The sequence below is a fragment of the Columba livia genome, chromosome 34, assembly GCF_036013475.1.
Source record: "Columba livia isolate bColLiv1 breed racing homer chromosome 34, bColLiv1.pat.W.v2, whole genome shotgun sequence".
NCBI classification, from domain to species: Eukaryota; Metazoa; Chordata; class Aves; order Columbiformes; family Columbidae; genus Columba; species Columba livia.
In genome coordinates, this window is record NC_088635.1 from 148905 (window position 1) to 175442 (window position 26538).

The 26538-nt window shown below is 65.6% G+C and overlaps 1 protein-coding gene across 1 annotated transcript in view; it reads left to right on the forward strand.

The window, feature by feature from the left end:
- RYR1 (ryanodine receptor 1) overlaps nt 1-26538 on the forward strand; it is a 102491-nt gene that overhangs the window by 50260 nt on the left and 25693 nt on the right. The window contains 31 exon segments of the mRNA XM_065044230.1: nt 1008-1228; nt 1693-1783; nt 1861-2001; nt 3477-3640; nt 3724-3802; nt 4054-4143; nt 4874-5014; nt 5541-5618; nt 5693-5768; nt 6649-6772; nt 6856-6971; nt 8043-8110; nt 9047-9168; nt 10452-10501; nt 10609-10669; nt 12057-12295; nt 12931-13012; nt 14057-14187; nt 15842-16156; nt 17707-17947; nt 18914-19001; nt 19105-19197; nt 20267-20281; nt 21040-21210; nt 21487-21546; nt 22455-22592; nt 24071-24183; nt 24290-24386; nt 24472-24578; nt 25322-25373; nt 26064-26147. Of these exon segments, the coding sequence (XP_064900302.1) occupies nt 1008-1228; nt 1693-1783; nt 1861-2001; nt 3477-3640; nt 3724-3802; nt 4054-4143; nt 4874-5014; nt 5541-5618; nt 5693-5768; nt 6649-6772; nt 6856-6971; nt 8043-8110; nt 9047-9168; nt 10452-10501; nt 10609-10669; nt 12057-12295; nt 12931-13012; nt 14057-14187; nt 15842-16156; nt 17707-17947; nt 18914-19001; nt 19105-19197; nt 20267-20281; nt 21040-21210; nt 21487-21546; nt 22455-22592; nt 24071-24183; nt 24290-24386; nt 24472-24578; nt 25322-25373; nt 26064-26147 (3648 nt within the window).

Genomic DNA, 26538 nt, shown 5'->3' on the forward strand with positions numbered 1-26538 from the left:
ATGTCCTCTGCCCCATGGGATGGGTTTGGGGTTCCCCTCATCTCCTCTGCCCCATGGGACTGGTTTGGGGTCCCTCTCATCTCCTCTGCCCCATGGGATGGGTCCTGGGGTTCCCCTCATCTCCTCTGCCCCATGGGATAGGTTTGGGGTCCCCCTCATCTCCTCTGGCCCATGGGATGGGTTTGGGGTCCCCCTCATCTCCTCTGCCCCGTGGGATGGGTTTGGGGTCCCCCTCATCTCTGCCCCATGGGATGGGTTTGGGGTTCCCCTCATCTCTGCCCCATGGGATGCGTTTGGGGTTCCCCTCATCTCCTCTGGCCCATGGGATGGGTTTGGGGTTCCCCTCATCTCCTCTGGCCCATGGGATGGGTTTGGGGTCCCCCTCATCTCCTGTGCCCCATGGGATGGGTTTGGGGTTCCCCTCATCTCCTCTGCCCCATGGGATGGGTTTGGGGTTCCCCTCATCTCCTCTGCCCTATGGGATGGGTTTGGGGTCCCCCTTATCTCCTCTAGATGTGCTCTATAGGATTGACATGGGGTCTCCTAGATGAATTATACCCAATGGGATGGCCATGGGGTCCCCCAGATGTGCCACACCCCGTGGGATGGCCGTGGGGTCCCCCAGATGTGCTGTACCCAATGGGATAGAGATGGGGTCCCACAGATCTGCTCTATGGGATGGCCGTGGGGTCCCCCAGATGAGCCGTACCCAATGGGATGGCCATGGGGTCCCCCAGATGTGCTCTGTGGGATTGACATGGGGTCCCCTAGATGAACTATACCCAATGGGATGGCCATGGGTCCCCCAGATGTACCCCGTGGGATGGCCATGGGGTCCCCCAGATGTGCTCTATGGCATGGCCGTGGGGTCCCCAGACGTGCCGTACCCCATGGGATGGCCATGGGGTCCCCCAGATGTGCTCTATGGGGTGGCCATGGGATCCCCCAGACGTGCCGTACCCCGTGGGATGGCTGTGGGGTCCCCCAAACGCCCTGTGCCCCCCCAGGCCACGTTCAGCACGACGGAGATGGCGCTGGCGCTGAACCGGTACCTGTGCCAGGCGGTGCTGCCGCTGGTCACCAAGTGCGCGCCGCTGTTCGCCGGCACCGAGCACCGCGCCATCATGGTGGACTCCATGCTGCACACCGTGTACCGGCTGTCCCGCGGCCGCGCGCTCACCAAGGCCCAGCGCGACGTCATCGAGGAGTGCCTCATGGCCCTGTGCCGGTGGGGACCCCAAAACCCCCCTGAACCCCCACATATCCCATTGAACCCCCATGTACCCCTCGGTGTCATCGAGGAGTGCCTCATGGCCCTGTGCCGGTGGGGACCCCTGAACCCCAAAACCTCACTGAACCCCCACATACCCCATTGAACCCCCAAACCCCCCCTGAACCCCCACATACCCCCCAAACCACCCCAACCCCCCACATAGTCCATTGAACCCCCAAACCTCCCCTGAACCCCCACATACCCCCAACCCCCCACATACTCCTGTGTCACCCCCAAAAGCCCTGCACCCCCCCAGCCTCCCTATATCCCCTGTAAATCCCCCAACCCCCCCCAATACTCCCCGTATATTCACCCCTCCCCCAACCCCCTGTGTCCCCACAACCCCCCCATGTCCCCCTGTCCCCCCAACCCCCGCATGTCCCCCTGTCCCCCTAATTCTCGCGTCCCCCTGTCCGCAGGTCCATCCGTCCGTCCATGCTGCAGCACCTCCTGCGCCGCCTGGTCTTTGACGTCCCCATCCTCAACGAGTTCGCCAAGATGCCCCTCAAGGTGGGTGCGGGAGGGGTGACACGGGGGGGTCCCCAGTGACACGGGGGTTCCCCTGATGTCCCCCGTGTGCCCCCCAGCTGCTGACCAACCACTACGAGCGGTGCTGGAAGTACTACTGCCTGCCCAGCGGCTGGCCCAACCAGGGCGTCAGCTCCGAGGAGGAGCTGCACCTCACCCGCAAGCTCTTCTGGGGCATCTTCGAGTCCCTGGCGCACAAGGTGGGGACACGGGGACAGTGGGGACATGGAGGGGGCAAGTGGGATGGGGACACTGGGATGGGGAGAGAGGGATGGGGATGCAGGGATGGGGACACGGGGATGGATGGGGACACCTCACCTGGGAGCTGTGCTGGAGCATCTTCGAGTCCCTGGCGCACAAGGTGGGGACATGGGGACAGTGGGGACATGGGGGGGGCAAGTGGGATGGGGACACTGGGATGGGGACATGGGGATAGATGGATGGGGATACAGGGATGGAGACATAGGGATGGGGACGCGGTGATGGATGGGGACACTTCACCCGCAAGCTCTTCTGGGGCATCTTCGAGTCCCTGGCGCACAAGGTGGGGACATGGGGGACACAGGGGGGGTGAGTGGGATGGGGACACTGGGATGGGGAGAGAGGGATGGGGATGCAGGGATGGGGACACGGGGATGGATGGGGACACCTCACCTGGGAGCTCTTCTGGGGCATCTTCGAGTCCCTGGCGCACAAGGTGGGGACACGGGGACAATGGGGACATGGGGGGGTGAGTGGGATGGAGACACTGGGATGGGGACATGGGGATAGAGGGATGGGGATACAGGGATGGAGACACGGGGATGGATGGGGACACCTCACCCGCAAGCTTTTCTGGGGCATCTTCGAGTCCCTGGCGCACAAGGTGGTGATAATGGGGACACTGGGGACATAGAGGGGAACAAGTAGGATGGGGACATGGTGATGGGAACATGGTGGTGGATGGGGACACGGGGATGGATGGGGACACCTCACCCGCAAGCTCTTCTGGGGCATCTTTGAGTCCCAGGTGCACAAGGTGGGGACACAGGGACACGGTGATGGGGACAATGGGGGATCCGTGTGGGTCTGGGGGTGCAGGGTGACCCGTGCCCCCCCAGCGCTTCAATGCGGAGCTGTACAAGCTGCCCATGCCCTGCCTGCAGGGTTGGGGGGGTCTGTGCAGGTTTGGGGGGGTCCGTGCGGGTCTGGGGGTGCCCATGTGGGTCTGGGGGTGTAGGGTGACCCGTGCCCCCCCAGCGCTTCGACGCGGAGCTGTACAAGCTGCCCATGCCCTGCCTGCAGGGTTGGGGGGGTCTGTGCAGGTTTAGGGGGGTCTGTGCGGGTCTGGGGGTGCCCATGCGGGTCTGGGGGTGCAGGGTGACCCGTGCCCCCCCAGCGCTTCGACGCGGAGCTGTACAAGCTGGCCATGCCCTGCCTGCAGGGTTGGGGGGTCTGTGCAGGTTTGGGGGGGTCCGTGTGGGTCTGGGGGTGCCCATGCGGGTCTGGGGGTGCAGGGTGACCCGTGCCCCTCCAGCGCTTCAATGCGGAGCTGTACAAGCTGCCCATGCCCTGCCTGCAGGTTTGGGGGGGTCTGTGCAGGTTTGGGGGGGTCTGTGCAGGTTTAGGGGGGTCCGTGTGGGTCTGGGGGTGCCCATGCAGGTCTGGGGGTGCAGGGTGACCTGTGCCCCCCCAGCGCTTCGACGCGGAGCTGTACAAGCTGGCCATGCCGTGTCTCTGCGCCATCGCGGGCGCGCTGCCCCCCGACTACGTGGACGCCAGTTACTCCTCCAAGACGGAGAAGAAGGCGTCGGTGGACGCCGAGGGCAACTTCGACCCCAAACCCGTCGAGACCCTCAAGTAGGGTCCAGCCCCCCCGCCCCCAGCACCCCCAGAACCCCCCCAGCCCCATCCTGACCCCCCAAAACCGCGTGTCCCCCCAGCGTCATCATCCCCGAGAAGCTGGACGGGTTCATCAACAAGTACGCCGAGTACACCCACGAGAAGTGGGCGTTCGACAAGGTGGGGACCCCCCCGCACCCCAACACCTCCATGGGGTCTCTGCACCCCCCCCAGACCCCATGGGCCCCCCAGGACCCCTCCTGATCCCCCCGTTCCTGCACGACCCCGCTGCACCCATGGGACCCCCCTGGTCTCTTCCTGCTCCCCTGAGCATCCTGGGTCCCCCAACCCCGGCACGTTCCCACCCCCCTAGTGTCCCCGTGACAATGTCCCCGTGACAATGTCCCCATGATGTCCCCGTCCCTCGGCAGATCCAGAACAACTGGTCCTTTGGGGAGACGGTGGATGAAGAAGCCAAGACCCACCCCATGCTGCGCCCATACAAGACCTTCTCCGAGAAGGTGCCGTGTCCGTGTGTCTGTCCGTGTGTGTGTGTCCCACCCTGCTGAGACCCCCTGATCCCCCAACCCCATTGAGATCCCCCCAGTCCAACTGAGATCTCCCCAACCCCATCGAGATCTCCCCAACCCCATCAAGATCCCCCAACCCCATTGAGATCCCCCAACCCCAGCCATCCCCATCAACCTTGTCTGGACCACCCCAACCCCACTGAGAACCCCCCAACCCCATTAAGAGCCACCCAACCTCACTGAGATCTCTCCAACCCCATCCAGACCCCCCAACCCCGCCAAGAACCCCCCAAGCCCATCCAGACCTCACAAGTCCATTGAGATTCCCCCCAACCCCATCTGCTCCCCCCAACTCCATCCAGACCCCCCAACCCCACTGAGAACCCCCCAATCCCACTGAGATCTCCCCAACCCAATTCTGACCCCCCCAACCCCATCCAGACCCCACAACCCAACTGAGATGCCCCCAACTTCATCCAGCCCCCCACCCCAAGCTGTCCCCTAGCCCAGTTCTCCCCCTCCAACCCCACCAGGACCCCTCAATCCTCTCTGGCCCCCCATTTCCCATCCAGCCCCCTCCCACCCCACCAGGACCATCCCAACCCCACCAGGACCCCTCAGTCCTCTCTGCCCCCCAAACCCCATTTCCCCTCCAGCCCCCTCCCAGCCCGGGGGCCGTGTGGGGGGCACCCGAGCCCCCCGTGACCCCCGTGTCCCCCAGGACAAGGAGATCTACCGGTGGCCCATCAAGGAGTCGCTGAAGGCCATGCTGGCCTGGGAGTGGACGGTGGAGAAGGCCCGCGAGGGGGAGGAGGACAAAGCCGAGAAGAAGAAGACCAGGAAGATCTCCCAGTCTGCACAGGTGGGGCCCGGACGCCGGGGTCCCCCCGAGACCCCCGTGGGCTCCATGGGTGGTGAAGGGTGCCCTGAAACCTGGGGGTCCATGAGGTCCATAATGGGGAAGGGGCACCCCAAACCCTGGGGGTCCATGAGGTCCATAATGGGGAAGGGGCACCCCAAACCCTGGGGGTCCATGAGGTCCATAATGGGGAAGGGGCACCCCAAATACTGGGGGTCCATGAGGTCCATGGGTGGGGAAGGGGCACCCCAAACCCTGGGGGTCTATGAGACCCATGGGTGGGGAAGGGCACCCCAAATACTGGGGGTCCATGAGGTCCATAATGGGGAAGGGGCACCCCAAATACTGGGGGTCCATGAGGTCCATGGGTGGTGAAGGGCACCCCAAATACTGGGGGTCCATGAGGTCCATGGGTGGTGAAGGGCACCCCAAATACTGGGGGTCCACAAGGTCCATGGGTGGTGAAGGGCACCCCGAACCCTGGGGGTTCCTCAAGTTGTCCCCATCATGGTCCCCTTGTCCCCCCCAGGCCACCTATGACCCCAGCCATGGCTACAGCCCCCAGCCCGTGGACCTGTCGGGGGTGACGCTGTCCCGGGAGCTGCAGGTGGGTGTCCCCCCGTGTCCCCATGTCCCCCCGTGTCCCCATGTCCCCCCGTGTCACCTCGCCGTGTCCCCCAGGCCATGGCGGAGCAGTTGGCCGAGAACTATCACAACACCTGGGGCCGCAAGAAGAAGCAGGAGCTGGAGGCCAAGGGTGAGACCCGCTGTGTCCCCCCCACCCCATGGGGGTCCCTCTGCAACCCATGGGTGTCCCCCCCCCACCCTTGGGTGGCCCCCACCCCGGGGTGTCCCCCCGCAACCCATGGGTGCTCCTCTCCCCATGTATCTCCCATGGGTTCTTCTTCTATGGGTGCTCCTCTCCCATTGCATCTCCCATGGGTTTCATCCCCATGGGTGCTTTCTCCATGGGTGCTCCTGTCCCCCCCACACCCCCATGGGTGCTCCTGTCCCCCCCACACCCCCATGGATACTCCTGTCCCCCCCCCATCACCCATGGGTGCTCCTGTCCCCCCATCACCCATGGGTGCTTCTCCCATGGGTTCTTCTCCTCTATCACCACCCTGTGGATGCTCCTCTCCCCCTCATACCCCCATGGGTGCTCCCATCCCCCCATCACCCATGGGTGCTTCTGTCCCCCCCAACACCCCCATGAGTCCTCCTGTCCCCCCCAATGCCCCCATGGGTGCTCCTGTCCTCCCCCATCACCCATGGGTGCTCCTGTCCTCCCCCATCACCCATGGGTGCTTCTCCCATGGGTTCTTCTCCTCCATCACCACCCCACGGATGCTCCTCTCCCCTTGCATCTCCCATGGGTTCCATCCCCAGGGGTGCCCCCACTCCCCTATGGGTGCTCCTGTCCTCCCCCATCACCCATGGGTGCTCCTGTCCCCCCCATCACCCATGGGTGCTCGTGTCCCCCCATCACCCATGGGTGCTTCTCCCATGGGTTCTTCTCCTCCATCACCACCCCACGGATGCTCCTCTCCCATTGCATCTCCCACGGGTTCCATCCCCATGGGTGCCCCCCCCTGCCATGGGTGCCCCCCACCCCTGGGTGCTGACGGGGGCCCCAGGGGGGGGCTCGCACCCCCTGCTGGTCCCGTACGACACGCTGACGGCCAAGGAGAAGGCGCGGGACCGCGAGAAGGCGCAGGAGCTGCTCAAGTTCCTGCAGCTGCAGGGCTACGCCGTCACCCGGTGGGTGCTGGGGACACTGGGGACACGCCGGGGGGACAATGGGGCGGGGGGTCCCCCCTGACCCCCGTTTGCCCCCCACGTAGGGGGCTGAAGGACATGGAGCTGGACACGTCGTCCATCGAGAAGCGTTTCGCCTACGGGTTCCTGCAGCAGCTGCTCAAGTGGATGGACATCTCGCAGGAGTTCATCGCGCACCTGGGTACCCCGAAACCGGCACCCCGACCCCCCCGGGAACCCCCAAACCCCCCCGGACCCCCAAACCCCCAACTCACCCCTCCAGGAACCCCCAAACCCCCAACTCACCCCCCTGGGAACCCCCAAACCCCTCTGGACCCCCAAGCCCCCAACTCACCCCCCCATGAACCCCCAACCCCCCCCGGACCCCCAAACCCCCAACTCACCCCCCCGGGAACCCCCAAACCCCCCCAGACCCCCAAACCCCCAACTCATCCCCCCAGGAACCCCCAAACCCCTCTGGACCCCCAAACCCCCAACTCACCCCCCTGGGAACCCCCAAGCCCCCCCGGACCCCCAAACCCCCAACTCATCCCCCCAGGAACCCCCAAACCCCTCTGGACCCCCAAACCCCCAACTCACCCCCTCAGAAACCCCCAATCCCCCCTGGACCCCCCAATCCCAAACTCACCCTCTCAGGAACCCCCAAACCCCCCCAGACCCCCAAACCCTGAACTCACCCCCCCCCAGAATCCCTGGGGAGCTTCCCTGCACCCTGGGACACCCCCAAACTCCTCTGGGAACACTTGAAACCATGGGGACCCCCCCAAAACCTGGGAACACCCCCAGACCCCTTGGGACCCCCCCAAACTCTGAGAACCCCTCCAGACCCCTTGGAAACCCCCCGAACCCTGGGAACCCCCCCAGAGCCCTTGGGGAACCCCTGGAAACCCCCCAGAGCCCTTGAGGACCCCCCCAAGACCCCTTGGGGATCCCCCAAACCCCTGGGAACGCCCCACACCCCTTAGAGACCCCCTGAACCCCTGGGAACCCCCCAAGACCCCTTGGGGAACCCCCAAACCCTGGGAACCCCCCTCAGACCCCTTGGAGACCCCCTGAACCCCTGGGACCCCCCCAGAGCCTTTGGGGACCCCCTGAACCCCTGGGAACCCCCCCAGACCCCACGTGTCCCCCCACCAAGTGCTGCCCCATGTCCCCGCCCTGTCCCCTCTGTCCCCCCCGTGTCCCCATGTCCCCCTGTCCCCCCCATGTCCCCCCGATGTCCCCGTGTCCCCATGTCCCCATGTCCCCCCAGAGGCCGTGGTGAGCAGCGGGCGGGTGGAGAAATCCCCCCACGAGCAGGAGATCAAGTTCTTCGCCAAGGTCAGGGGGACCCCAACATTTGGGGGGGTCTTTGGGGTCCCTGTGGGGTATTTGGGTTCCCTGGGGGATATTTGGGGGTGTTTGGGATCCCTGTGGGATGTTTAGGGGTGTTTGGAGTCCCTATGGGGTATTTGGGGGTGTGGGGTGTTTGGGGTCCCCTATGGCATTTTTGGGGGTGTTTGGGGTCCCTGGGGGTGTTTGGGGGTCGTTGGGGTCCCTGTGGGGTATTTAGGGTCCTCTATGGGGTATTTAGGGGTGTTTGGGGTCCCTGTGGGGTGTTTGGGGTTCCTATGGGATATTTAGGGGTGTTTGGGGTCCCTGTGGGGTGTTTGGGGTTCCTATGGGATATTTAGGGGTGTTTGGGGTCCCTGGGGGTGTTTGGGGGTCGTTGGGGTCCCTGTGGGGTAGTTGGGGTGTTTAGGGTCCCTATGGGGTATTTAGGGGTGTGGGGTGTTTGGGGTCCCCTATGGCATTTTGGGGGGTGTTTGGGATCCCTATGGGGTATTTGGGAGTGTGTGTGGGTGTTTGGGGCCCCTGTGGGGTGTTTGGGGTCCCTATGGGATATTTAGGGGTGTTTGGGGTCCCTGTGGGGTGTTTGGGGGAGTTTGGGGTCCCTGTGGGGTGTTTGGGGTCCCTATGGGATATTTAGGGGTGTTTGGGGTCCCTATGGAGTATTTGGGGGTGTGTGTGGGTGTTTGGGGCCCCTGTGAGGTATGTTGGAGTGTGGGGTGCTTGGGGTCCCTATGGAATATTTAGGGGTGTTTGGGGTCCTTGTGGGGTATTTGGGGGTGGGGCGTGTTTGGGGTCCCTTATGGCATTTTTGGGGGTACTTGGGGTCCCTGTGGGGTGTGTTTGGGGTCCCTGTGGGGTATTTAGGGGTGTTTGGGGTCCCTGTGGGGTGTCCCTGACCCCTGTGCCCCCCCGTGCCCCCCCCAGATCCTGCTGCCCCTCATCAACCAGTACTTCCACAACCACTGCCTGTATTTCCTGTCCACCCCCGCGCGGGTGCTGGGCAGCGGGGGCCACGCGTCCAACCGCGAGAAGGAGATGGTCACCAGGTGGGGACCCCAAAACCCCCCAGACCCCCCCAAATCCTCCCGACCCCCCCAGAACCCCCCTGGACCCCCCTGACCCCCCAGAACCCCCCTGGACCCCCCGACCCCCACCCCACGCGTCCAACCGTGAGAAGGAGATGGTCACCAGGTGGGGACCCCAAAACCCCCCGGACCCCCCCAAATCCTCCTGACCCCCCCAGACCCCCCTGGACCCCCCTGGACCCCCCGACCCCCACCCCACGCGTCCAACCGCGAGAAGGAGATGGTCACCAGGTGGGGTCCCCAAAACCCCCCGGACCCCCCCAAATCCTCCTGACCCCCCCAGAACCCCCCTGGACCCCCCTGGACCCCCCGACCCCCACCCCACGCGTCCAACCGTGAGAAGGAGATGGTCACCAGGTGGGGACCACAAAACCCCCTGGACCCCCCCAAATCCTCCTGACCCCCCCAGAACCCCCCTGGACCCCCCTGGACCCCCCTGACCCCCCAGAACCCCACCCCACGCGTCCAACTGCGAGAAGGAGATGGTCACCAGGTGGGGACCCCAAAACCCCCCGGACCCCCCCAAATCCTCCTGACCCCCCCAGACACCCCCAAATCCTCCCAACCCCCCAGAACCCCCCTGGACCCCCCTGACCCCCCCAGACCCCCACCCCACGCGTCCAACCGTGAGAAGGAGATGGTCACCAGGTGGGGACCCCAAAACCCCCCGGACCCCCCCAAATACTCCCGACCCCCCCGAACCCCCCAGAACCCCCCTGGACCCCCCTGACCCCCCCAGACCCCCACCCCACGCGTCCAACTGCGAGAAGGAGATGGTCACCAGGTGGGGTCCCCAAAACCCCCCGGACCCCCAGACCCCCTCAGGACTCCCCCAGGTTCCCCCCAGAGCCCCCCCAAACCCCCAACTCCCCACACACCCCCCCACACCCCCACCCAACACGTCCAACCGCGAGAAGGAGATGGTCACCATGTGGTGGGACCCCAAAACACCCCTGGGCCCCCCCAGACCCCCCAGAACCTCCCTAGAACCCCCCTGGACCCCCAACTCCCCACACCCCCCCACCCCACATCTCCAACCATGACAAGGAGATGGTCACCAAGTTGGGGGACCCCAAACCCCCCCTGGACCCCCCCCCAGACCCCCCTGCACCCCCACAACCGCAACTCCCCCCACACCCCAGGGGGGGCTCAGGGGGGTCCCCTGGCTGAGGGGACGTGGGGTCTGCACTGTCCCCTCGCTGGGGGGTCTTGGGGACACCCCCTGACCCCCCATTTCCCCCCAGCCTGTTCTGCAAACTGGCCGCCCTGGTCCGGCACCGCGTCTCGCTCTTCGGTGAGGGGACACGCGGGGACACGCGGGGGGGGCTGCTGGCACCTGGTGGCACCTGGTGGCACTTGGTGGCACTTGGTGGCCCCTGACCCCCCCGTCCCCGTCCCCAGGGACCGACGCGCCGGCCGTGGTGAACTGTCTGCACATCCTGGCGCGGTCACTGGACGCCAAGTAGGACACGAGCCGCTGTCCCCAAAGGGTCCCCGTGTCACCGTCGCTGCCCCCATGGTGTCCCCATGTCACTGTCACTGCCCCCATGGTGTCCCAGTGTTACCGTTGCTGTCCCATGGTGTCCCCATGTCATCATCACTGTCCCCACAGTGTCCCCATGTCACCGTTGCTGCCCCCAATGTGTCCCCATGTCACTGTCACTGCCCCTACAGTGTTCTCATGTCACTGTCACTGCCCCTACAGTGTTCCCAGTGTCACCATCGCTGCCCCCATGGTGTCCCGGTGCCATCAGCCGTGTCCCCGTGGTGTCCCAGTGTCACCATTGCTGCCCCCATGGTGTCCCCGTGTCACCGTTGCTGTCCCCATGGTGTCCCCGTGTCATCGGCCGTGTCCCCATGGTGTCCCAGTGCTCCCCGTGTCCTTGTGCTCCACCGTGTGCCTCAAGTGTCCTGGTGCCACCAGGATGCCACCCATGTCCCCAGTAGTGTCTGTGTGTCCCCAGGGTGGTGTCCCTGTCCGTATCCCCCATGTGTCCCCAGGGTGGTGTCCATGTCCTATGTCCCCCATGTGTCCCCAGGGTGGTGTCCATGTCCTATGTCCCCCGTGTGTCCCCAGGGTGGTGTCCCTGTCCCATATCCCCTGTCCCCTGTGTGTGCCTGAGGTGGCGTCCCTGTCCCATGTCCCCAGCACTCTCCACCTGTCCCCAGGGTGGTGTCCACGTCCCCTTGTCCCTGTCCCCAGCGCCATGTCCATGTCCCCTTGTCCTCTGTCCCCAGCGCCGTGTCCATGTCCCCTGTCCCATGTCCCCAGCGCCGTGTCCATGTCCCATATCCCATGTCCCCAGCGCTGTGTCCCTGTCCCCTGTCCCATGTCCCCAGTGCTGCATCCATGTCCCATATCCCATGTCCCTAGTGCCGTGTCCCTGTCCCCTGTCCCATGTCCCCAGTGCTGCATCCATGTCCCATATCCCATGTCCCTGGTGCCGTGTCCATGTCCCATATCCCGTGTCCCCAGCGCCGCATCCATGTCCCCAGTGCCATGTCCTATGTCCCCAGTGCCTTGTTCCTGTCCCCTGTCCTATGTCCCCAGTGCCATGTCCGTGTCCTATGTCCCCTGTCCCCAGCGCCGTGTCCCTGTCCCCTGTCCCCTGTCCCCAGCGCCGTGTCCCTGTCCCCTGTCCCGTGTCCCCAGCGCCGTGTCCCTGTCCCGTGTCCCCAGTGCCGTGTCCATGTCCCCTGTCCCCAGCACTGTGTCCCTGTCCCCTGTCCTGTGTCCCCAGCGCCGTGTCCCTGTCCCGTGTCCCCAGTGTCGTGTCCCTGTCCCCTGTCCCCAGCGCCGTGTCCCTGTCCCGTGTCCCCAGCGCCGTGTCCATGTCCCCTGTCCCCAGGACGGTGATGAAGTCGGGCCCCGAGATCGTGAAGGCCGGGCTGCGCTCGTTCTTCGAGGGCGCGTCCGAGGACATTGAGAAGATGGTGGAGAACCTGCGGCTGGGGAAGGTGACGCAGAGCCGGACGCAGGTCAAGGGGGTGGCGCAGAACCTCAGCTACACCACGGTGGCGCTGCTGCCCGTGCTCACCTCGCTGTTCCAGCACCTGGCGCAGCACCGCTTCGGCGACGACGTCATCCGTGAGCGGGACACCTGGGGACACTGGGGACACCGGGGACACTGGGGACAGGGGGTGTGATGGGGACAGGGGGCGCAGAACCTCAGCTACACCACGGTGGCGCTGCTGCCCGTGCTCACCTCGCTGTTCCAGCACCTGGCGCAGCACCGCTTCGGCGACGACGTCATCCGTGAGCGGGACACCTGGGGACACCAGGGACACCAGGGACAGGGGGCATGATGGGGACACCTGGGGACAGGGGACACCCAGGGACAGGGGGCGTGATGGGGACAGGGGACACCCGGGGACACGGGGGACAGGGGGTGTGGTGGGGACAGGGGACACCCAGGGACAGGGGATACCTGGGGACAGGGAAGGTGGTGGGGACACCTGGGATAGGGGACATGGTGGGGACACCTGGGGACAGGGGGCGTGCTGGGGACACCTGGGACAGGGGACATGGTGGGGACAGGGAACATGTTTGGGACACCTGAGGCCAGGGCAGGTGCTGGGGACGAGGGCTCAGCAGGGACAAGGGGACACTTTGGGGACAAGGGGGTGCAGGGCAGTGTGGGCTACAGGGACAAGGGGACACCTTGGGGACACCTTGGGGACAAGGGGCACGGGGCCAGCGGTGACCCTGTGTCCCGTCCCCAGTGGACGACGTGCAGGTCTCGTGCTACCGCATCCTCAGCAGCATCTACTCGCTGGGCACCACCCGCAACCCCTACGTGGAGAGGTGGGGCACCCCAAAACCCCCCAGCCTGTGCCCTGGGGTGCTGGGGGTCCCCATGTCCCCTGAGGTCCCCATGGCCACATGGGACACGTGGCTGTGGGTGGCCTTGGGGTGCCCATGGATTTGGGGTGCACATGGGGTGACCCTGGGGTGACTGTGGGTCACTCTGGGGTGCCATGGGGAGCTGTGGGTCGCTATGGGGAGCTGTGGGTCACTCTGGGGTGCCCTGGGGAGCTGTGGGTCGCCATGGGCCACTATGGGTCGCTGTGGGGTGCCCCACAGGCAGCACCCTGCCATGGGGGAGTGCCTGGCCCGTCTGACCACTGCTGTACAGTGGGGTGCCATGGGGAGCTGTGGGTCGCTCTTGGGCACTATGGGGTGCTATGGGGTCCTATGGGCCGCTATGGGTCGCTATGGGGCACCCCACAGGCAGCGCCCCGCCCTGGGGGGGTGCTTGGCCCGTCTGACCACTGCTGTACAGTGGGGTGCCATGGGGGGCTGTGGGTTGGTATGGCTCGCTGTGGGGTGCCATGGGGTGCTATGGGGTGCCGTGGGGCGCTATGGGTCGCTGTGGGGTGCCCCACAGGCAGCGCCCCGCCCTGGGGGAGTGCCTGGCCCGTCTGACCACTGCTGTACAGTGGGGTGCCATGGGGAGCTGTGGGTTGGTATTGCTCGCTGTGGGGTGCCATGGGGCGCTATGGGGTGCCGTGGGGCGCTATGGGTCGCTGTGGGGTGCCCCACAGGCAGCGCCCCGCCCTGGGGGAGTGCCTGGCCCGTCTGACCACTGCTTTACAGTGGGGTGCCATGGGGAGCTGTGGGTCGCTCTTGGGCACTATGGGGTGCTATGGGGTCCTATGGGCCGCTATGGGTCGCTATGGGGCACCCCACAGGCAGCGCCCCGCCCTGGGGGGGTGCCTGGCCCGTCTGACCACTGCTGTACAGTGGGGTGCCATGGGGGGCTGTGGGTTGGTATGGCTCGCTGTGGGGTGCCATGGGGCGCTATGGGGTGCCGTGGGGCGCTATGGGTTGCTGTGGGGTGCCCCACAGGCAGCGCCCCGCCCTGGGGGAGTGCTTGGCCCGTCTCGCCGCCGCCTTCCCGGTCGCGTTCCTGGAGCCGCAGCTGAACGAATTCAACCCCTGCTCGGTCTACAGCACCAAGAGCCCCCGCGAGCGCGCCAGTGAGTGCCGCCCGCGTCCCCACGCGTCCCCACGCATCCCCGTGTCCCCTCAGGTCCCTCAGTATGTTCCCACGTGGCACCCCATGTCACCCCATGTCCCCTCAGTCCTGGGGCTGCCCTCACGTGTCCAGGACACGTGTCCCCCCATGTGCCCTATCCCCATGTCCCCCACGTCCCCGTGTCCCCGCAGTCCTGGGGCTGCCCCCGCCATGTGGAGGACACGTGTCCCCATGTCACCCCATGTCCTGTGTCCCCACAGTCCTGGGGCTGCCCCCCGCGTGCAGGACACGTGTCCCCCCATATCCCCCTATGTCACCCCATGTCACCCCATGTCCCCGTGTCCCCGCAGTTCTGGGGCTGCCCCCCTGCGTGCAGGACATGTGTCCCCTCATGTCTGCCTATGTCACCCCATGTCACCCATATCCCCCATGTCCCCATGTCACCCCATCTCCCCCATGACCCCGCAGTCCTGGGGCTGCCCCCATGTGTCCAGGACACATGTCACCCCATGTTCCCTATATCAACCCATGTCCCCCCCATGTCCCCCCCATATCCACCCCATGTCAGCCATGTCCCCCATGTCAGCCCGTGTCACCCCATGTCCCCCCGTGTCCCTGCAGTCCTGGGGCTGCCCCCCCACATGCAGGACGTGTGTTCCCCATGTCCCACCCATGTCCCGATGTCACCCCATGTCCCCCTGTCCCCGCAGTCCTGGGGCTGCCCCCCCACATGCAGGACATGTGTCACCCCATGTCCCCCATGTCACCCCTTGTCCCCCCGTGTCCCCACAGTCCTGGGGCTGCTGCCCCGCGTGCAGGACATGTGTCCCCCCATATCCCCCTATGTCACCCCATGTCCCCCATATCCCCCATTTCCCCATGTCACCCCATGTCCCTGCAGTCCTGGGGCTGTCCCCCCGCGTGCAGGACATGTGTCCCCCTATGTCACCCCATGTCCCCCATATCCCCCGTTTCCCCATGTCATCCCATGTCCCCATGTCCCCGCAGTCCTGGGGCTGCCCCCCTGAGTGCAGCACATGTGTCCCCCCATATCCCCCTATGTCACCCCATGTCCCCCTATGTCACCCAATGTCCCCCATATCCCCCATGTCCCCATGTCACCCCATGTCCCCATGTCCCCGCAGTCCTGGGGCTGCCCCCCCGCGTGTAGGACATGTGTCCCCCCATATCCCCATATGTCACCCCATGTCCCCCATATCCCCCATATCCCCCATGTCACCCCATGTCCCCATGTCCCCGCAGTCCTGGGGCTGCTCCCCCGCGTGCAGGACATGTGTCCCCCCATATCCCCCTATGTCACCCCATGTCCCCCATGTCCCCCTATGTCACCCCATGTCCCCCTATGTCACCCAATGTCCCCCATATCCCCCATGTCCCCATGTCACCCCATGTCCCCATGTCCCCGCAGTCCTGGGGCTGCCCCCCTGCGTGCAGGACATGTGTCCCCCCATATCCCCCTATGTCACCCCATGTCCCCCATATCCCCCATTTCCCCATGTCACCCCATGTCCCTGCAGTCCTGGGGCTGCCCCCCAGCATGCAGGACATGTGTCCCCCCATATCCCTCTATGTCACCCCATGTCCCCCATATCCCCCATGTCCCCATGTCACCCCATGTCCCCATGTCCCCGCAGTCCTGGGGCTGCCCCCCCGCGTGCAGGACATGTGTCCCGACGTGCCGGACCTGGCGCGGCTCATGCGGGACATCGGGGGGCTGGCGGAGTCGGGCGCGCGCTACACGGAGATGCCGCACGTCATCGAGGTGACGCTGCCCATGCTCTGCAACTACCTGCCCCGCTGGTGGGAGCGCGGCCCCGACACCGTCCCCCGCGGGCCCTGGGCCACCGGCGTCACCGGCCACCACCTCAACGCGCTGCTGGGCAACATCCTGCGCATCCTGGTCAACAACCTGGGCATCGACGAGGCCTCCTGGATGAAGCGCCTGGCAGGTGGGATGGGGCGCTGGGGGGGCTGGGGGCGCTTGGGGGTCTTAGGATGGCACTTGGGGGTCTGGGGGTGGTGCTGGTGGCGCTTGGGGGTCTTAGGATGGCACTAGGGGGTCTTGAGGTGGTGCTGGTAGCACTTCTGGGTCTTGGGGTGGTGCTGGTGGCGCTTGGGGGTCTGGGGGGGCTGGGAGTGCTTGGGGGTCTTAGGATGGCACTTGGGGGTCTGGGGGGTGCTGGGGCATTTGGGGGTCTGGGGGTGGTGCTGGTGGCACTTAGGGCTCTTGGGAGGTTGTTGATGGCACTTGGGGGTCTTGGGATGGTGCTGGTGGGGCTTGTTGGTCTTGGGATGAGGTTGGTGATGCTTGTGGGTCTTGGGGTGGTGCTGGGGGCACTTGGGTGTCTGGAGAGGGTTGGGGGCACTTGGGGGTCAGGGGGTGGGGCTGGTGGCACTTAGGGGTCTTAGGATGGCACTTGGGGGTCTTAGGACAGTGCTAGTGGCACTTGGGGTTCTTGGGATGATGTTGATGGCACTTGTGGGTCTTGGGATGGTGCTGGTGGCGCTTGGGGGTCTGGGGGGGGCTGGGGGTGCTTGGGGGTCTTAGGATGGCACTTGGGGGTTTGGGGGTGGTGCTGCTGGCACTTGTGGGTCTTAGCATGGTGCTGGTGGCACTTGGGGGTCTTGGGGTGACACCTGTAGGTCTTGGGATGAGGCTGGTGGCACCTGGGGTCTTGGGATGATGTTGATGGCACTTGTGGGTCTTGGGATGGTGCTGGTGGCACTTGGGGGTGTCCACATGGTGGTGCTGGTGGCACTTGGGGGTCTTGGGGTGGTGCTGGTGGCACTTGGGGGTCTTGGGATGGTGCTGGTGGCACTTTGGGGTCTTGGGGTGGTGCTGGTGGCACTTTGGGGTCTTGGGATGGTACTGGTGATGTTGGTGCCCCTGGGTAGATCTTGAGGTGATGTTGGTGGCCCTGGCTGAGTCTCAAGATGATGCTGGTGGCCCTGGGCAGTCCCACAGATGACGCTGGTGGCTCCTGTGGGTTTTGGGGTGATGCTGGTGGCCCCGGGTGGATCTCAATGTGCCGCTGGTGGGCCTGGGTGGATCTCGATGTGACGCTGGTGACCCCGGGTGATCCCATGGATGATGCTGGTGGCTCCTGTGGGTTATGGGGTGATGCTGGTGGCTCCGGGTGGATCTCGATGTGATGTTGGTGGCCCCGGGTGGATCTCAATGTGCCGCTGGTGGGCCTGGGTGGATCTCGATGTGATGTTGGTGGCCCCGGGTGGATCTCAATGTGCCGCTGGTGGGCCTGGGTGGATCTCGATGTGATGTTGGTGGCCCCGGGTGGATCTCGATGTGATGTTGGTGGCCCCGGGTGGATCTCGATGTGATGTTGGTGGCCCTGGGTGGATCTCAACATGACACTAGTGGCCCCGGGTGGATCTCAGCGTGATGTTGGTGTCCCCGGGTGATCCCATGGATGATGCTGGTGGCCCTGGGTGGATCTCAACGTGACGTTGGTGTCCCCATGGCGTCCCGTCCCCCCCGCAGTGTTCGCGCAGCCCATCGTGAGCCGTGCGCGGCCGGAGCTGCTGCGCTCGCACTTCATCCCCACGCTGGAGAAGCTGAAGAAGCGTGCGGGGAAGGTGGTGGCCGAGGAGGAGCAGCTGCGCATGGAGGCCAAGGCCGAGGGCGAGGAGGCCGAGCTGCTCATCCGCGACGAGTTCGCCGTGCTCTGCAGGGACCTCTACGCGCTCTACCCGCTGCTCATCCGCTACGTGGACAACAGCCGGTGAGGGGCGCGGTGGGGGGACAGCCGGGGGGCCACGGGAGATGGTGGGGGCAAAGCTGGAGGGGTGTGGATGGCATGTCTGGTAGCTATGGGGACCCAGTGGTGGTGGCCATGGGACCCATTGATGGTGATCATGGGGACCTAAGGGTGGTGCCCTAGGGACCCAATGGTGGTAGCCATGGAACCCATTGGTGGTGATCATGGGGACCCAATGGTGGTGGCCATGGGGACCCAATGGTGGTGGCCATGGGGACCCATTGGTGGTGGCCATGGGGACCCAATGGTGGTGGCCATGGGACCCATTGATGGTGATCATGGGGACCTAAGAGTGGTGCCCTAGGGACCCAATGGTGGTAGCCATGGGACCCATTGGTGGTGATCATGGGGACCCATTGGTGGTGGCCATGGGGACCCAATGGTGGTGGCCATGGGACCCATTGATGGTGATCATGGGGACCTAAGAGTGGTGCCCTAGGGACCCATTGGTGGTAGCCATGGGACCTATTGATGGTGATCATGGGGACCCATTGGTGGTGGCCATGGGACCCATTGGTGGTGATCATGGGGACCTAATGGTGGTGGCCATGGGGACCCAATGGTGGTGGCCATAGGACCCATTGATGGTGATCATGGGGACCTAAGAGTGGTGCCCTAGGGACCCAATGGTGGTAGACATGGGACCCATTGGTGGTGATCATGGGGACCCAGTGGTGGTGGCCATGGGGACCCATTGGTGGTGATCATGGGGACCCAAGGGTGGTGGCCATGGGGACCCATTGGTGGTGATCATGGGGACCCAAGGGTGGTGGCTGTGGGAACCCATTGGTGGCCACAGTGACCCATTGGTGGCCACGGGGACCCACTGATGGCCATGGAGACCCATTGGTGGCCACGGTGACCCACTTATGGCCACGGTGACTCATTGGTGGCCACGGGGACCCACTGATGGTGGCCGTGGGGACACAGGGCCAAGTGGCTGACGGAGCCCAACGAGGACGCGGAGGAGCTGTTCCGCATGGTGGGCGAGGTCTTCATCTACTGGTCCAAGTCCCATGTGAGTGGGGGGCAGTGGGGGCACTGGGAACGGCGGGGGGGGGTGCGGGGGACCCGAGGGGGGGTCGCTCAGCCCCCCGTTTTTGTGTGTCCCCCCCCGGCAGAACTTCAAGCGCGAGGAGCAGAACTTCGTGGTGCAGAATGAGATCAACAACATGTCGTTCCTGACGGCCGACAGCAAGAGCAAGATGGCCAAGGTGGGGGCGCCCCCCTGCACCCCAACGTCCCGCATGGTGCCTCGAGACCCCTCCTCCTGCACCCCCCCAGCACCCCCCAAACCCCCCCTGGAACCCCCAAACCCAGGCATCTCCATCCCTTCCAAACTGCTGGTACCCCAAACCCCCCCAAACCCAGACACCTCCATCCCAACCCCCTGGTGCCCCCAAAACACCTGGAAGCCCCAAACTCCCCCTGGAGCCCCCAAATCCAGACACCTTCATCCCTCCCAACCCCCTGGTAACCCCAACACACCTGGAACCCCCAAACCCCCCTGGAACCCCCAAACCCAGACATCTCCAACCCTTTTAACCCCCTGGTACCCCAAAACCCCCCTGGAACCCCCAAACCCAGACACCTCCATCCATTCCAACCCCCGGTACCCCAAAACAACCCCTGGAACCCACAAACCCCCCCTGGAATCCCCAAGTCCAGACACCTCCATCCCTCCCAACCCCCTGGAACCCCCAAACCCAGGCATCTCCATCCCTTCCAAACTGCTGGTACCCCAAACCCCCCCAAACCCAGACACCTCCATCCCAACCCCCTGGTGCCCCCAAAACACCTGGAAGCCCCAAACTCCCCCTGGAGCCCCCAAATCCAGACACCTTCATCCCTCCCAACCCCCTGGTAACCCCAACACACCTGGAACCCGAAACCCCCCTGGAACCCCCGAACCCAGACATCTCCAACCCTTTTAACCCCCCCTGGAATCCCCAAGTCCAGAGACCTCCATCCCTCCCAACCCCCTGGTACCCCCAACCCCCCCCTGGAGCCCCCAAACCCAGACACCTCCATCCCTTCCAACCCCCTGGTACCTCCAGAACCCCCAAACCCCAGCATCTCCATCTCTCTCAACCCCCTGGTAACCCCAAATCCCCCTGTCACCCCCAACCCCCCCAAACCCGGGTGTTTCCATCCCTCCTGCCCCACTCGCTGCCCCCAACCCCCCTAATCCCGCCGGGCCCCCCAAGTTCCGCTGGGGACACGGGGACAGGGCCTAACGCTGTCTGTTCTCTCCTGCCCTTGGCTGCGGGTGCTGGCGCGTAGTCCGGAGACGGCCAGGTTAGAGGGGACACGGGCGGGGGGACCCCGGGGACACCCCCGGGGACACCCCCAGAGACCCGCCCGTGGGTGAACACGGCCGGGACCCCCGGGACACCCCCAGGGACCTCTGCTGTGGCACCAGCGTCCTGGCCCTGATGTCCCCAGTCTCTGATGTGCCTAGTCCCTGCTGTCCCCCATCCCTGGTGTCCCCATCCCTGGTGTCCCCATCCCCGCTGTCCCCCATCCCCGCTGTCCCCCATCCCCGCTGTCCCCATCCCTACTGTCCCCCGTCCCCGCTGTCCCCGTCCCCGCTGTCCCCGTCCCCGCTGTCCGCATCCCCGCTGTCCCCAATCCCTGATGTCCCTATCCCCGCTGTCCCCAAACCATGATTTCCCCAATCCCTCATGTCCCCAGTCGCTGTGACCTGGGGGTCCTGGCCCTGAGATGTCCCCATGGCACAGGGACCCTGGCACTGCTCTCCTCATCCCTGCTGTCCCCAGCCCGTGCTGTCCCCAGTCCCTGCTGTCCCCAGTCCCTGATGTCCCCATCTCTGTGGCATGGGGCTCCTGGCCATGCTGTCCCCATCCCTGCTGTCCCCAATCCCCACTGTCCCCATCCCTGCTATCTCCAATCCCTGTGACCTGGGTGTCCTGGCCCTGAGGTGTCCCTGTCCCCGCAGCCCTGGTGGGGGTGGTGGCCTTGAGGTGTCCCTGTCTGGGGCGGTGGCCCTGGTGTCCCTGGCCGGGGCGGTGGCCCTGAGTGTCCCTGTCCTGCAGGGGGGGGGCTCGGAGCAGGAGCGCACCAAGAAGAAGCGGCGGGGGGACCGGTACTCGGTGCAGACGTCGCTCATCGTGGCCACCCTGAAGAAGATGCTGCCCGTGGGGCTCAACATGTGCTCGCCCAGCGACCAGGAGCTCATCAGCCTGGCCAAGGGCCGCTACGCCCTGGTGGGTGCGACGGGGGCCTTGGGGACATCCCGGGGGCCTTGGGGACATCGCAGGGTTGGGGACAGCCCAGGGGTTGGGGACAGCCCGGGGGGCTGGGACAGCCTAGGGGTTGGGGACTCCCTGGGGGTCGGGGACATCCCAGGGTTGGAGTCCGCCCTGGGATTGGGGACGTCCCTGGGGTTGGGGACAGCCCCGGGGGTCGGGGACATCCAGGGGGTCGGGGACATCCCAGGGTCGGGGACATCCCTGACGTGTCCCTGTCGTGTCCCATTGCAGAAGGACACGGACGAAGAGGTGCGGGAGTTCCTCAACAACAACCTGCACCTGCAGGGCAAGGTGAGGTGGCCTGTCCCCAGTGTGTCCCCTCGGTCCCCTGTGTGTCCCCTCTGTCCCCAGTGCATCACACCCCATGGTCCCTGGATGGTGCCCATGACCCCTCCACGGTCCCTGTGGTCCCCGTGGTGCCTGTGGCACGGTGGTGCCCATGTCCCCTCCATGTCTCCATGGTCATCACGGTGCCTGTGTCCCCATGTCCCCATGGTCACCATGTCCCCTGTGTCCCCCATGTCCCTGTGTGTGTCCCTGTTTCCCCGTGGTCATGGTGTCCCCATGTCCCCGCGGTCACAGTGTCCCCATGTGTGTCCCCCATGGTGTCCCCGTGGTCACGGTGTCCCCGTGTGTGTCCCTGTGTCCCCGTGTCCCCGCGGTCACGGTGTCCCCGTGTGTGTCCCCATGTCCCCGTGTCCCCGTGGTCACGGTGTCCCCATGTGTGTCCCTGTGTCCCCGTGTCCCCGCGGTCACGGTGTCCCCATGTGTGTCCCCATGTCCCCGTGTCCCCGCGGTCACGGTGTCCCCGTGTGTGTCCCCATGTCCCCGTGTCCCCGTGGTCACGGTGTCCCCGCGTGTGTCCCCGTGTCCCCGCGGTCACGGTGTCCCCATGTGTGTCCCCATGTCCCCGTGTCCCCGTGGTCACGGTGTCCCCGCATGTGTCCCTGTGTCACCGTGTCCCTGCGGTCACGGTGTCCCCGTGTGTGTCCCCATGTCCCCGTGGTCACGGTGTCCCCGTGTGTGTCCCTGTGTCCCCGCGTCCCCGTGGTCACGGTGTCCCCGTGTGTGTCCCCATGTCCCCGTGGTCACGGTGTCCCCGTGTGTGTCCCTGTGTCCCCGCGTCCCCGCAGTCACGGTGTCCCCGCGTGTGTCCCCGTGTCCCCGTGTCCCCGTGGTCACGGTGTCCCCGTCCGCAGTGCGAGAACAGCTCGTCGCTGCGCTGGCAGCTGGCTCTGTACCGCGCCATGGCCGGCAGGGCCGAGGACTCGGACAGCCCCGACAAGGTCGTGCGCAGGGTGCAGGAGGTGTCGGCCGTGCTCTATCACCTCGAGCAGGTCTGGGGGGCCCGGGGGGTCCCAGAAGGGTCCTGGGGGGGTCCTGGGGGTCCCAGAAGGGTCCTGGGGGGTCTGAGGATCCCTGGGGTGCAGCAGGTGTTGGTTGTGCTCTACCACCTTAAACAGGTCCAGGGGGATTCTAGGGGGTTCCTGGGGGTCCCAGAAGGGTCCTGGGGGGTCCTGGGGGGGTCCTGGGGAGATTTGGGGGTCCCAGAAGTGTCCTGGGGGGTCCTGAGGGGTCTGAGGATCCCTGGGATGCAGGAGGTGTCAGCCGTGCTCTACCACCTCGAGCAGGTCTGGGGGGCCCGGGGGGTCCCAGAAGGGTCCTGGGGGGGTCCTGGGGGTCCCAGAAGGGTCCTGGGGGGGTCTGAGGATCCCTGGGGTGCAGGAGGTGTCAGCCATGCTCTACCACCTCGAGCAGGTCTGGGGGTCACAGAAGGGTCCGGGGGGATCCTGAAGGGTCCTGGGGTTCTCTGGGGGTCCCAGGGGAGTCACTGAGGTGCCCCCGCCAGACAGAGCACCCCTACAATTCCAAGAAGGCCCGGGGTGATCTGGGGGGGTCCAGGGGTGTCTGTGGGGGTCTCTGGGGGTCCCTGGGTGATGCGGGGGGGTCACCGAGCTGCCCCCCCATATGGAGCACCTCTACAAGTCCAAGAAGGCCCTGGGTGATCTGGGGTGGTCTGTGGGGGTCTCTGGGTGATCCAGGGGTGTCTCTGGGGGTCTCTGGGGGTCCTGGGGGTCTCTGGGTGATCTGGGGGGGTCACTGGGCTGCCCCCCAGATGGAGAACCCCTACAAGTCCAAGAAGGCCCTGTGTGATCTGGGGTGGTCTCTGGGGGTCCTGGGGGGTCTCTGGGGGTCCTGAGGGTCCCTGGGTGATGCGGGGGGGTCACCGGGCTGCCCCCCCAGACAGAGCACCCCTACAAGTCCAAGAAGGCCCTGGGTGATGTGGGGGAGTCCTGCGGGGTCTCTGGGGGTCCTGGGGGTCTCTGGGTGATCCAGGGGTGTCTCTGGGGGTCCTGGGGGTCTCTGGGGGTCCTGGGGGTCTCTGGGTGATCTGGGGGGGGTCACTGGGCTGCCCCCCAGATGGAGAACCCCTACAAGTCCAAGAAGGCCCTGGGAGATCCAGGGTGGTCTCTGGGGGTCCTGAGGGTCCCTGGGTGATGCGGGGGGGTCACCGGGCTGCCCCCCCAGATGGAGCACCCCTACAAGTCCAAGAAGGCCCTGGGTGATGTGGGGGAGTCCTGCGGGGTCTCTGGGGGTCCTGGGGGTCTCTGGGTGATCCAGGGGTGTCTCTGGGGGTCTCTGGGGGTCCTGGGGGTCTCTGGGTGATCTGGGGGGGGTCACTGGGCTGCCCCCCAGATGGAGAACCCCTACAAGTCCAAGAAGGCCCTGGGTGATCCAGGGTGGTCTCTGGGGGTCTCTGGGGGTCCTGAGGGTCCCTGGGTGATGCGGGGGGGTCACCGGGCTGCCCCCCCAGACGGAGCACCCCTACAAGTCCAAGAAGGCCGTGTGGCACAAGCTGCTGTCCAAGCAGCGCCGCCGCGCCGTGGTCGCCTGCTTCCGCATGACGCCGCTCTACAACCTGCCCAGGTGGGACCGGGGGCCACCGGGAGCCACTGGGGGCCACCAGGGGGGGACCCAGCGATCCCGTGACCCCCCCACTATTTGTGTGTGTGTGTGTGTCCCCCTCCCCCAGGCACCGCGCCTGTAACATGTTCCTGGAGGGGTACAAGCTGTCCTGGCTGCTCCCCGAGGAGCATCCCTTTGAGGATCGCATGATCGACGACCTCTCGGTGAGCTGGGGGGGGTTTGGGGGGTTCGGGGGGGTTCTGGGGGGTCAGGGCTTTGGGGTGAGCCCTGTGCTGGTGGCTGAGGCAGAAGCCCGGGGCGGAGGAGGAGGAGGAGGAGGAAGAGCAGGACAAGAAGCCGGACCCGCTGCACCAGCTCATCCTGCACTTCAGCCGCACGGCGCTGACCGAGAAGAGGTGGGGGCGCCTGGGGGGGGCCATGGGGAGGGGGGGACACCTGGGAGGGGGACACACCTGGGGGGTGACACCTGGGGAGGGGGGGACACATGGGAGGGGGGGACATCTGGGGGGGTTGAACACACCTGGGGGGTGACACCTGGGGAGGGGGGGACGCATGGTGGGGGACACACCTGGGGGGGTTGAACACACCTGGGGGGTGACACCTGGGGAGGGGGGGACACATGGTGAGGGACACACCTGGGGAGGGGGGACAACTAGGGAGGGGGGACAACTGGGGGGCGACACATGGGGAGGGGGGAACACCTTGGGAATGGGGGGGGACACACACCTTGGGAATGAGGGGGACACACCTGGGGAATGGGGGGGGACACCTGGGGAATGGGGGGGACACATGGGAAATGGGGGGGGCACCAGGGAGAGGGGGAGACATACCTGGGGAGGGGGGGACACTAGGGGAAGGGGGGGACACACCTGGGAATGGGGGACACTCACCTGGGGAATGGGGGGGACACACATCTGGGGAATGGGGGGGACACACATCTGGGGAAGGGGGGGACACACCTGGGAATGGGGGGGACACCTAGGGAATGGGGGGGACGCACCTGGGGAGGGGGTGCCACACACTTGGGGGGCCACCTGGGGAATGGGGGGTCACACACCGGGTGGCGGGGCACTCCTGGGTCCCCCCGTGCTGTGGGGGGGTCCCGGTGCCCCTGTTTTGAGCCGTGTCCCCCCCGCAGTAAGTTGGAGAAGGATCACTTGTACATGGCGTACGCCGGCATCATGGCCAAGGTGGGGCCCGACCCCCCCACACCGGGACTGGGGGTGACCCCGTTGACTGGGGGTGTCCCCATTCATTGGGAGTGTCCCCATTGACTGAGGGGTGTCCCCATTGATTGGGGGCTGTCCCTATTGATTGGGGGGTGTCCCTATTGATTGGGAGGTGACCCCATTGATTGGGGGGTGTCCCTATTGATTGGGGGGTGTCCCCAGGGATTGGGGGGTGTCCACATTGATTGGGAGATGACCCCATTGATTGGGGGGTGTCCCTGGCATTGGGGGTGTCCACATTGATTGGGGGCTGTCCCTATTGATTGGGGGGTGTCCCCAGGGATTGGGGGTGTTACCATCAACTGGAGGTGTCCCCATTGATTGGGAGGTGACCCCATTGATTGGGGGCTGTCCCTATTGATTGGGGGGTGTCCCCAGGGATTGGGGGTGTTACCATCAACTGGAGGTGTCCCCATTGATTGGGGGGTGTCCCCATTGATTGGGAGGTGACCCCATTGATTGGGGGGTGTCCCTATTGATTGAGGGGTGTCCCCATTGATTGGGGATGTCCCCAAGGATTGGGGGTGTCCCCATTGATTGGGGGTGTCCCCGAGGATTGGGGCGTGTCCCCGAGGATTGGGGCGTGTCCCCAGGATGGTGCTGGGGGGGGGACCTCAAGCAGGGCCCCCCCTGCTCATGTCCCCCCCCCAGAGCTGCCATATTGAGGAAGGGGAAGAGGAAGAGGAGAAGAAGGAGGACGAGAAGGAGGAGGAAGAAGCTGAGGGCTCGTTCGAGGTGGGTGTGGGGGGGCCTGACCCCCCCGTGTCCTTTGTGACCCCCCATGAGCTCTATGACCCCCATGAGCTCTGTGCCCCTGCCATGTGCTCTGTGACCCCCCATGAGCTCTGTAATCCCCCCATGAGCTCTATAACCTCCCCACGAGCTCTATAACCCCCCATGAGCTCTATAGTCCCCCAATGAGCTCTGTGTCCCCCGCCATGAGCTCTGTGCCCCTCCATGAGCTCTATAACCCCTCCATGAGCTCTGTAACCCCCCCATGAGCTCTGTGCCCCCGCCATGTGCTTTGTGCCCCCACCATGAGCTCTGTGACCCCCCATGAGCTCTATAACCCCCATGAGCTCTATAACCCCTCCATGAGCTCTATAACCCCCTTGTGCTCTGTGCC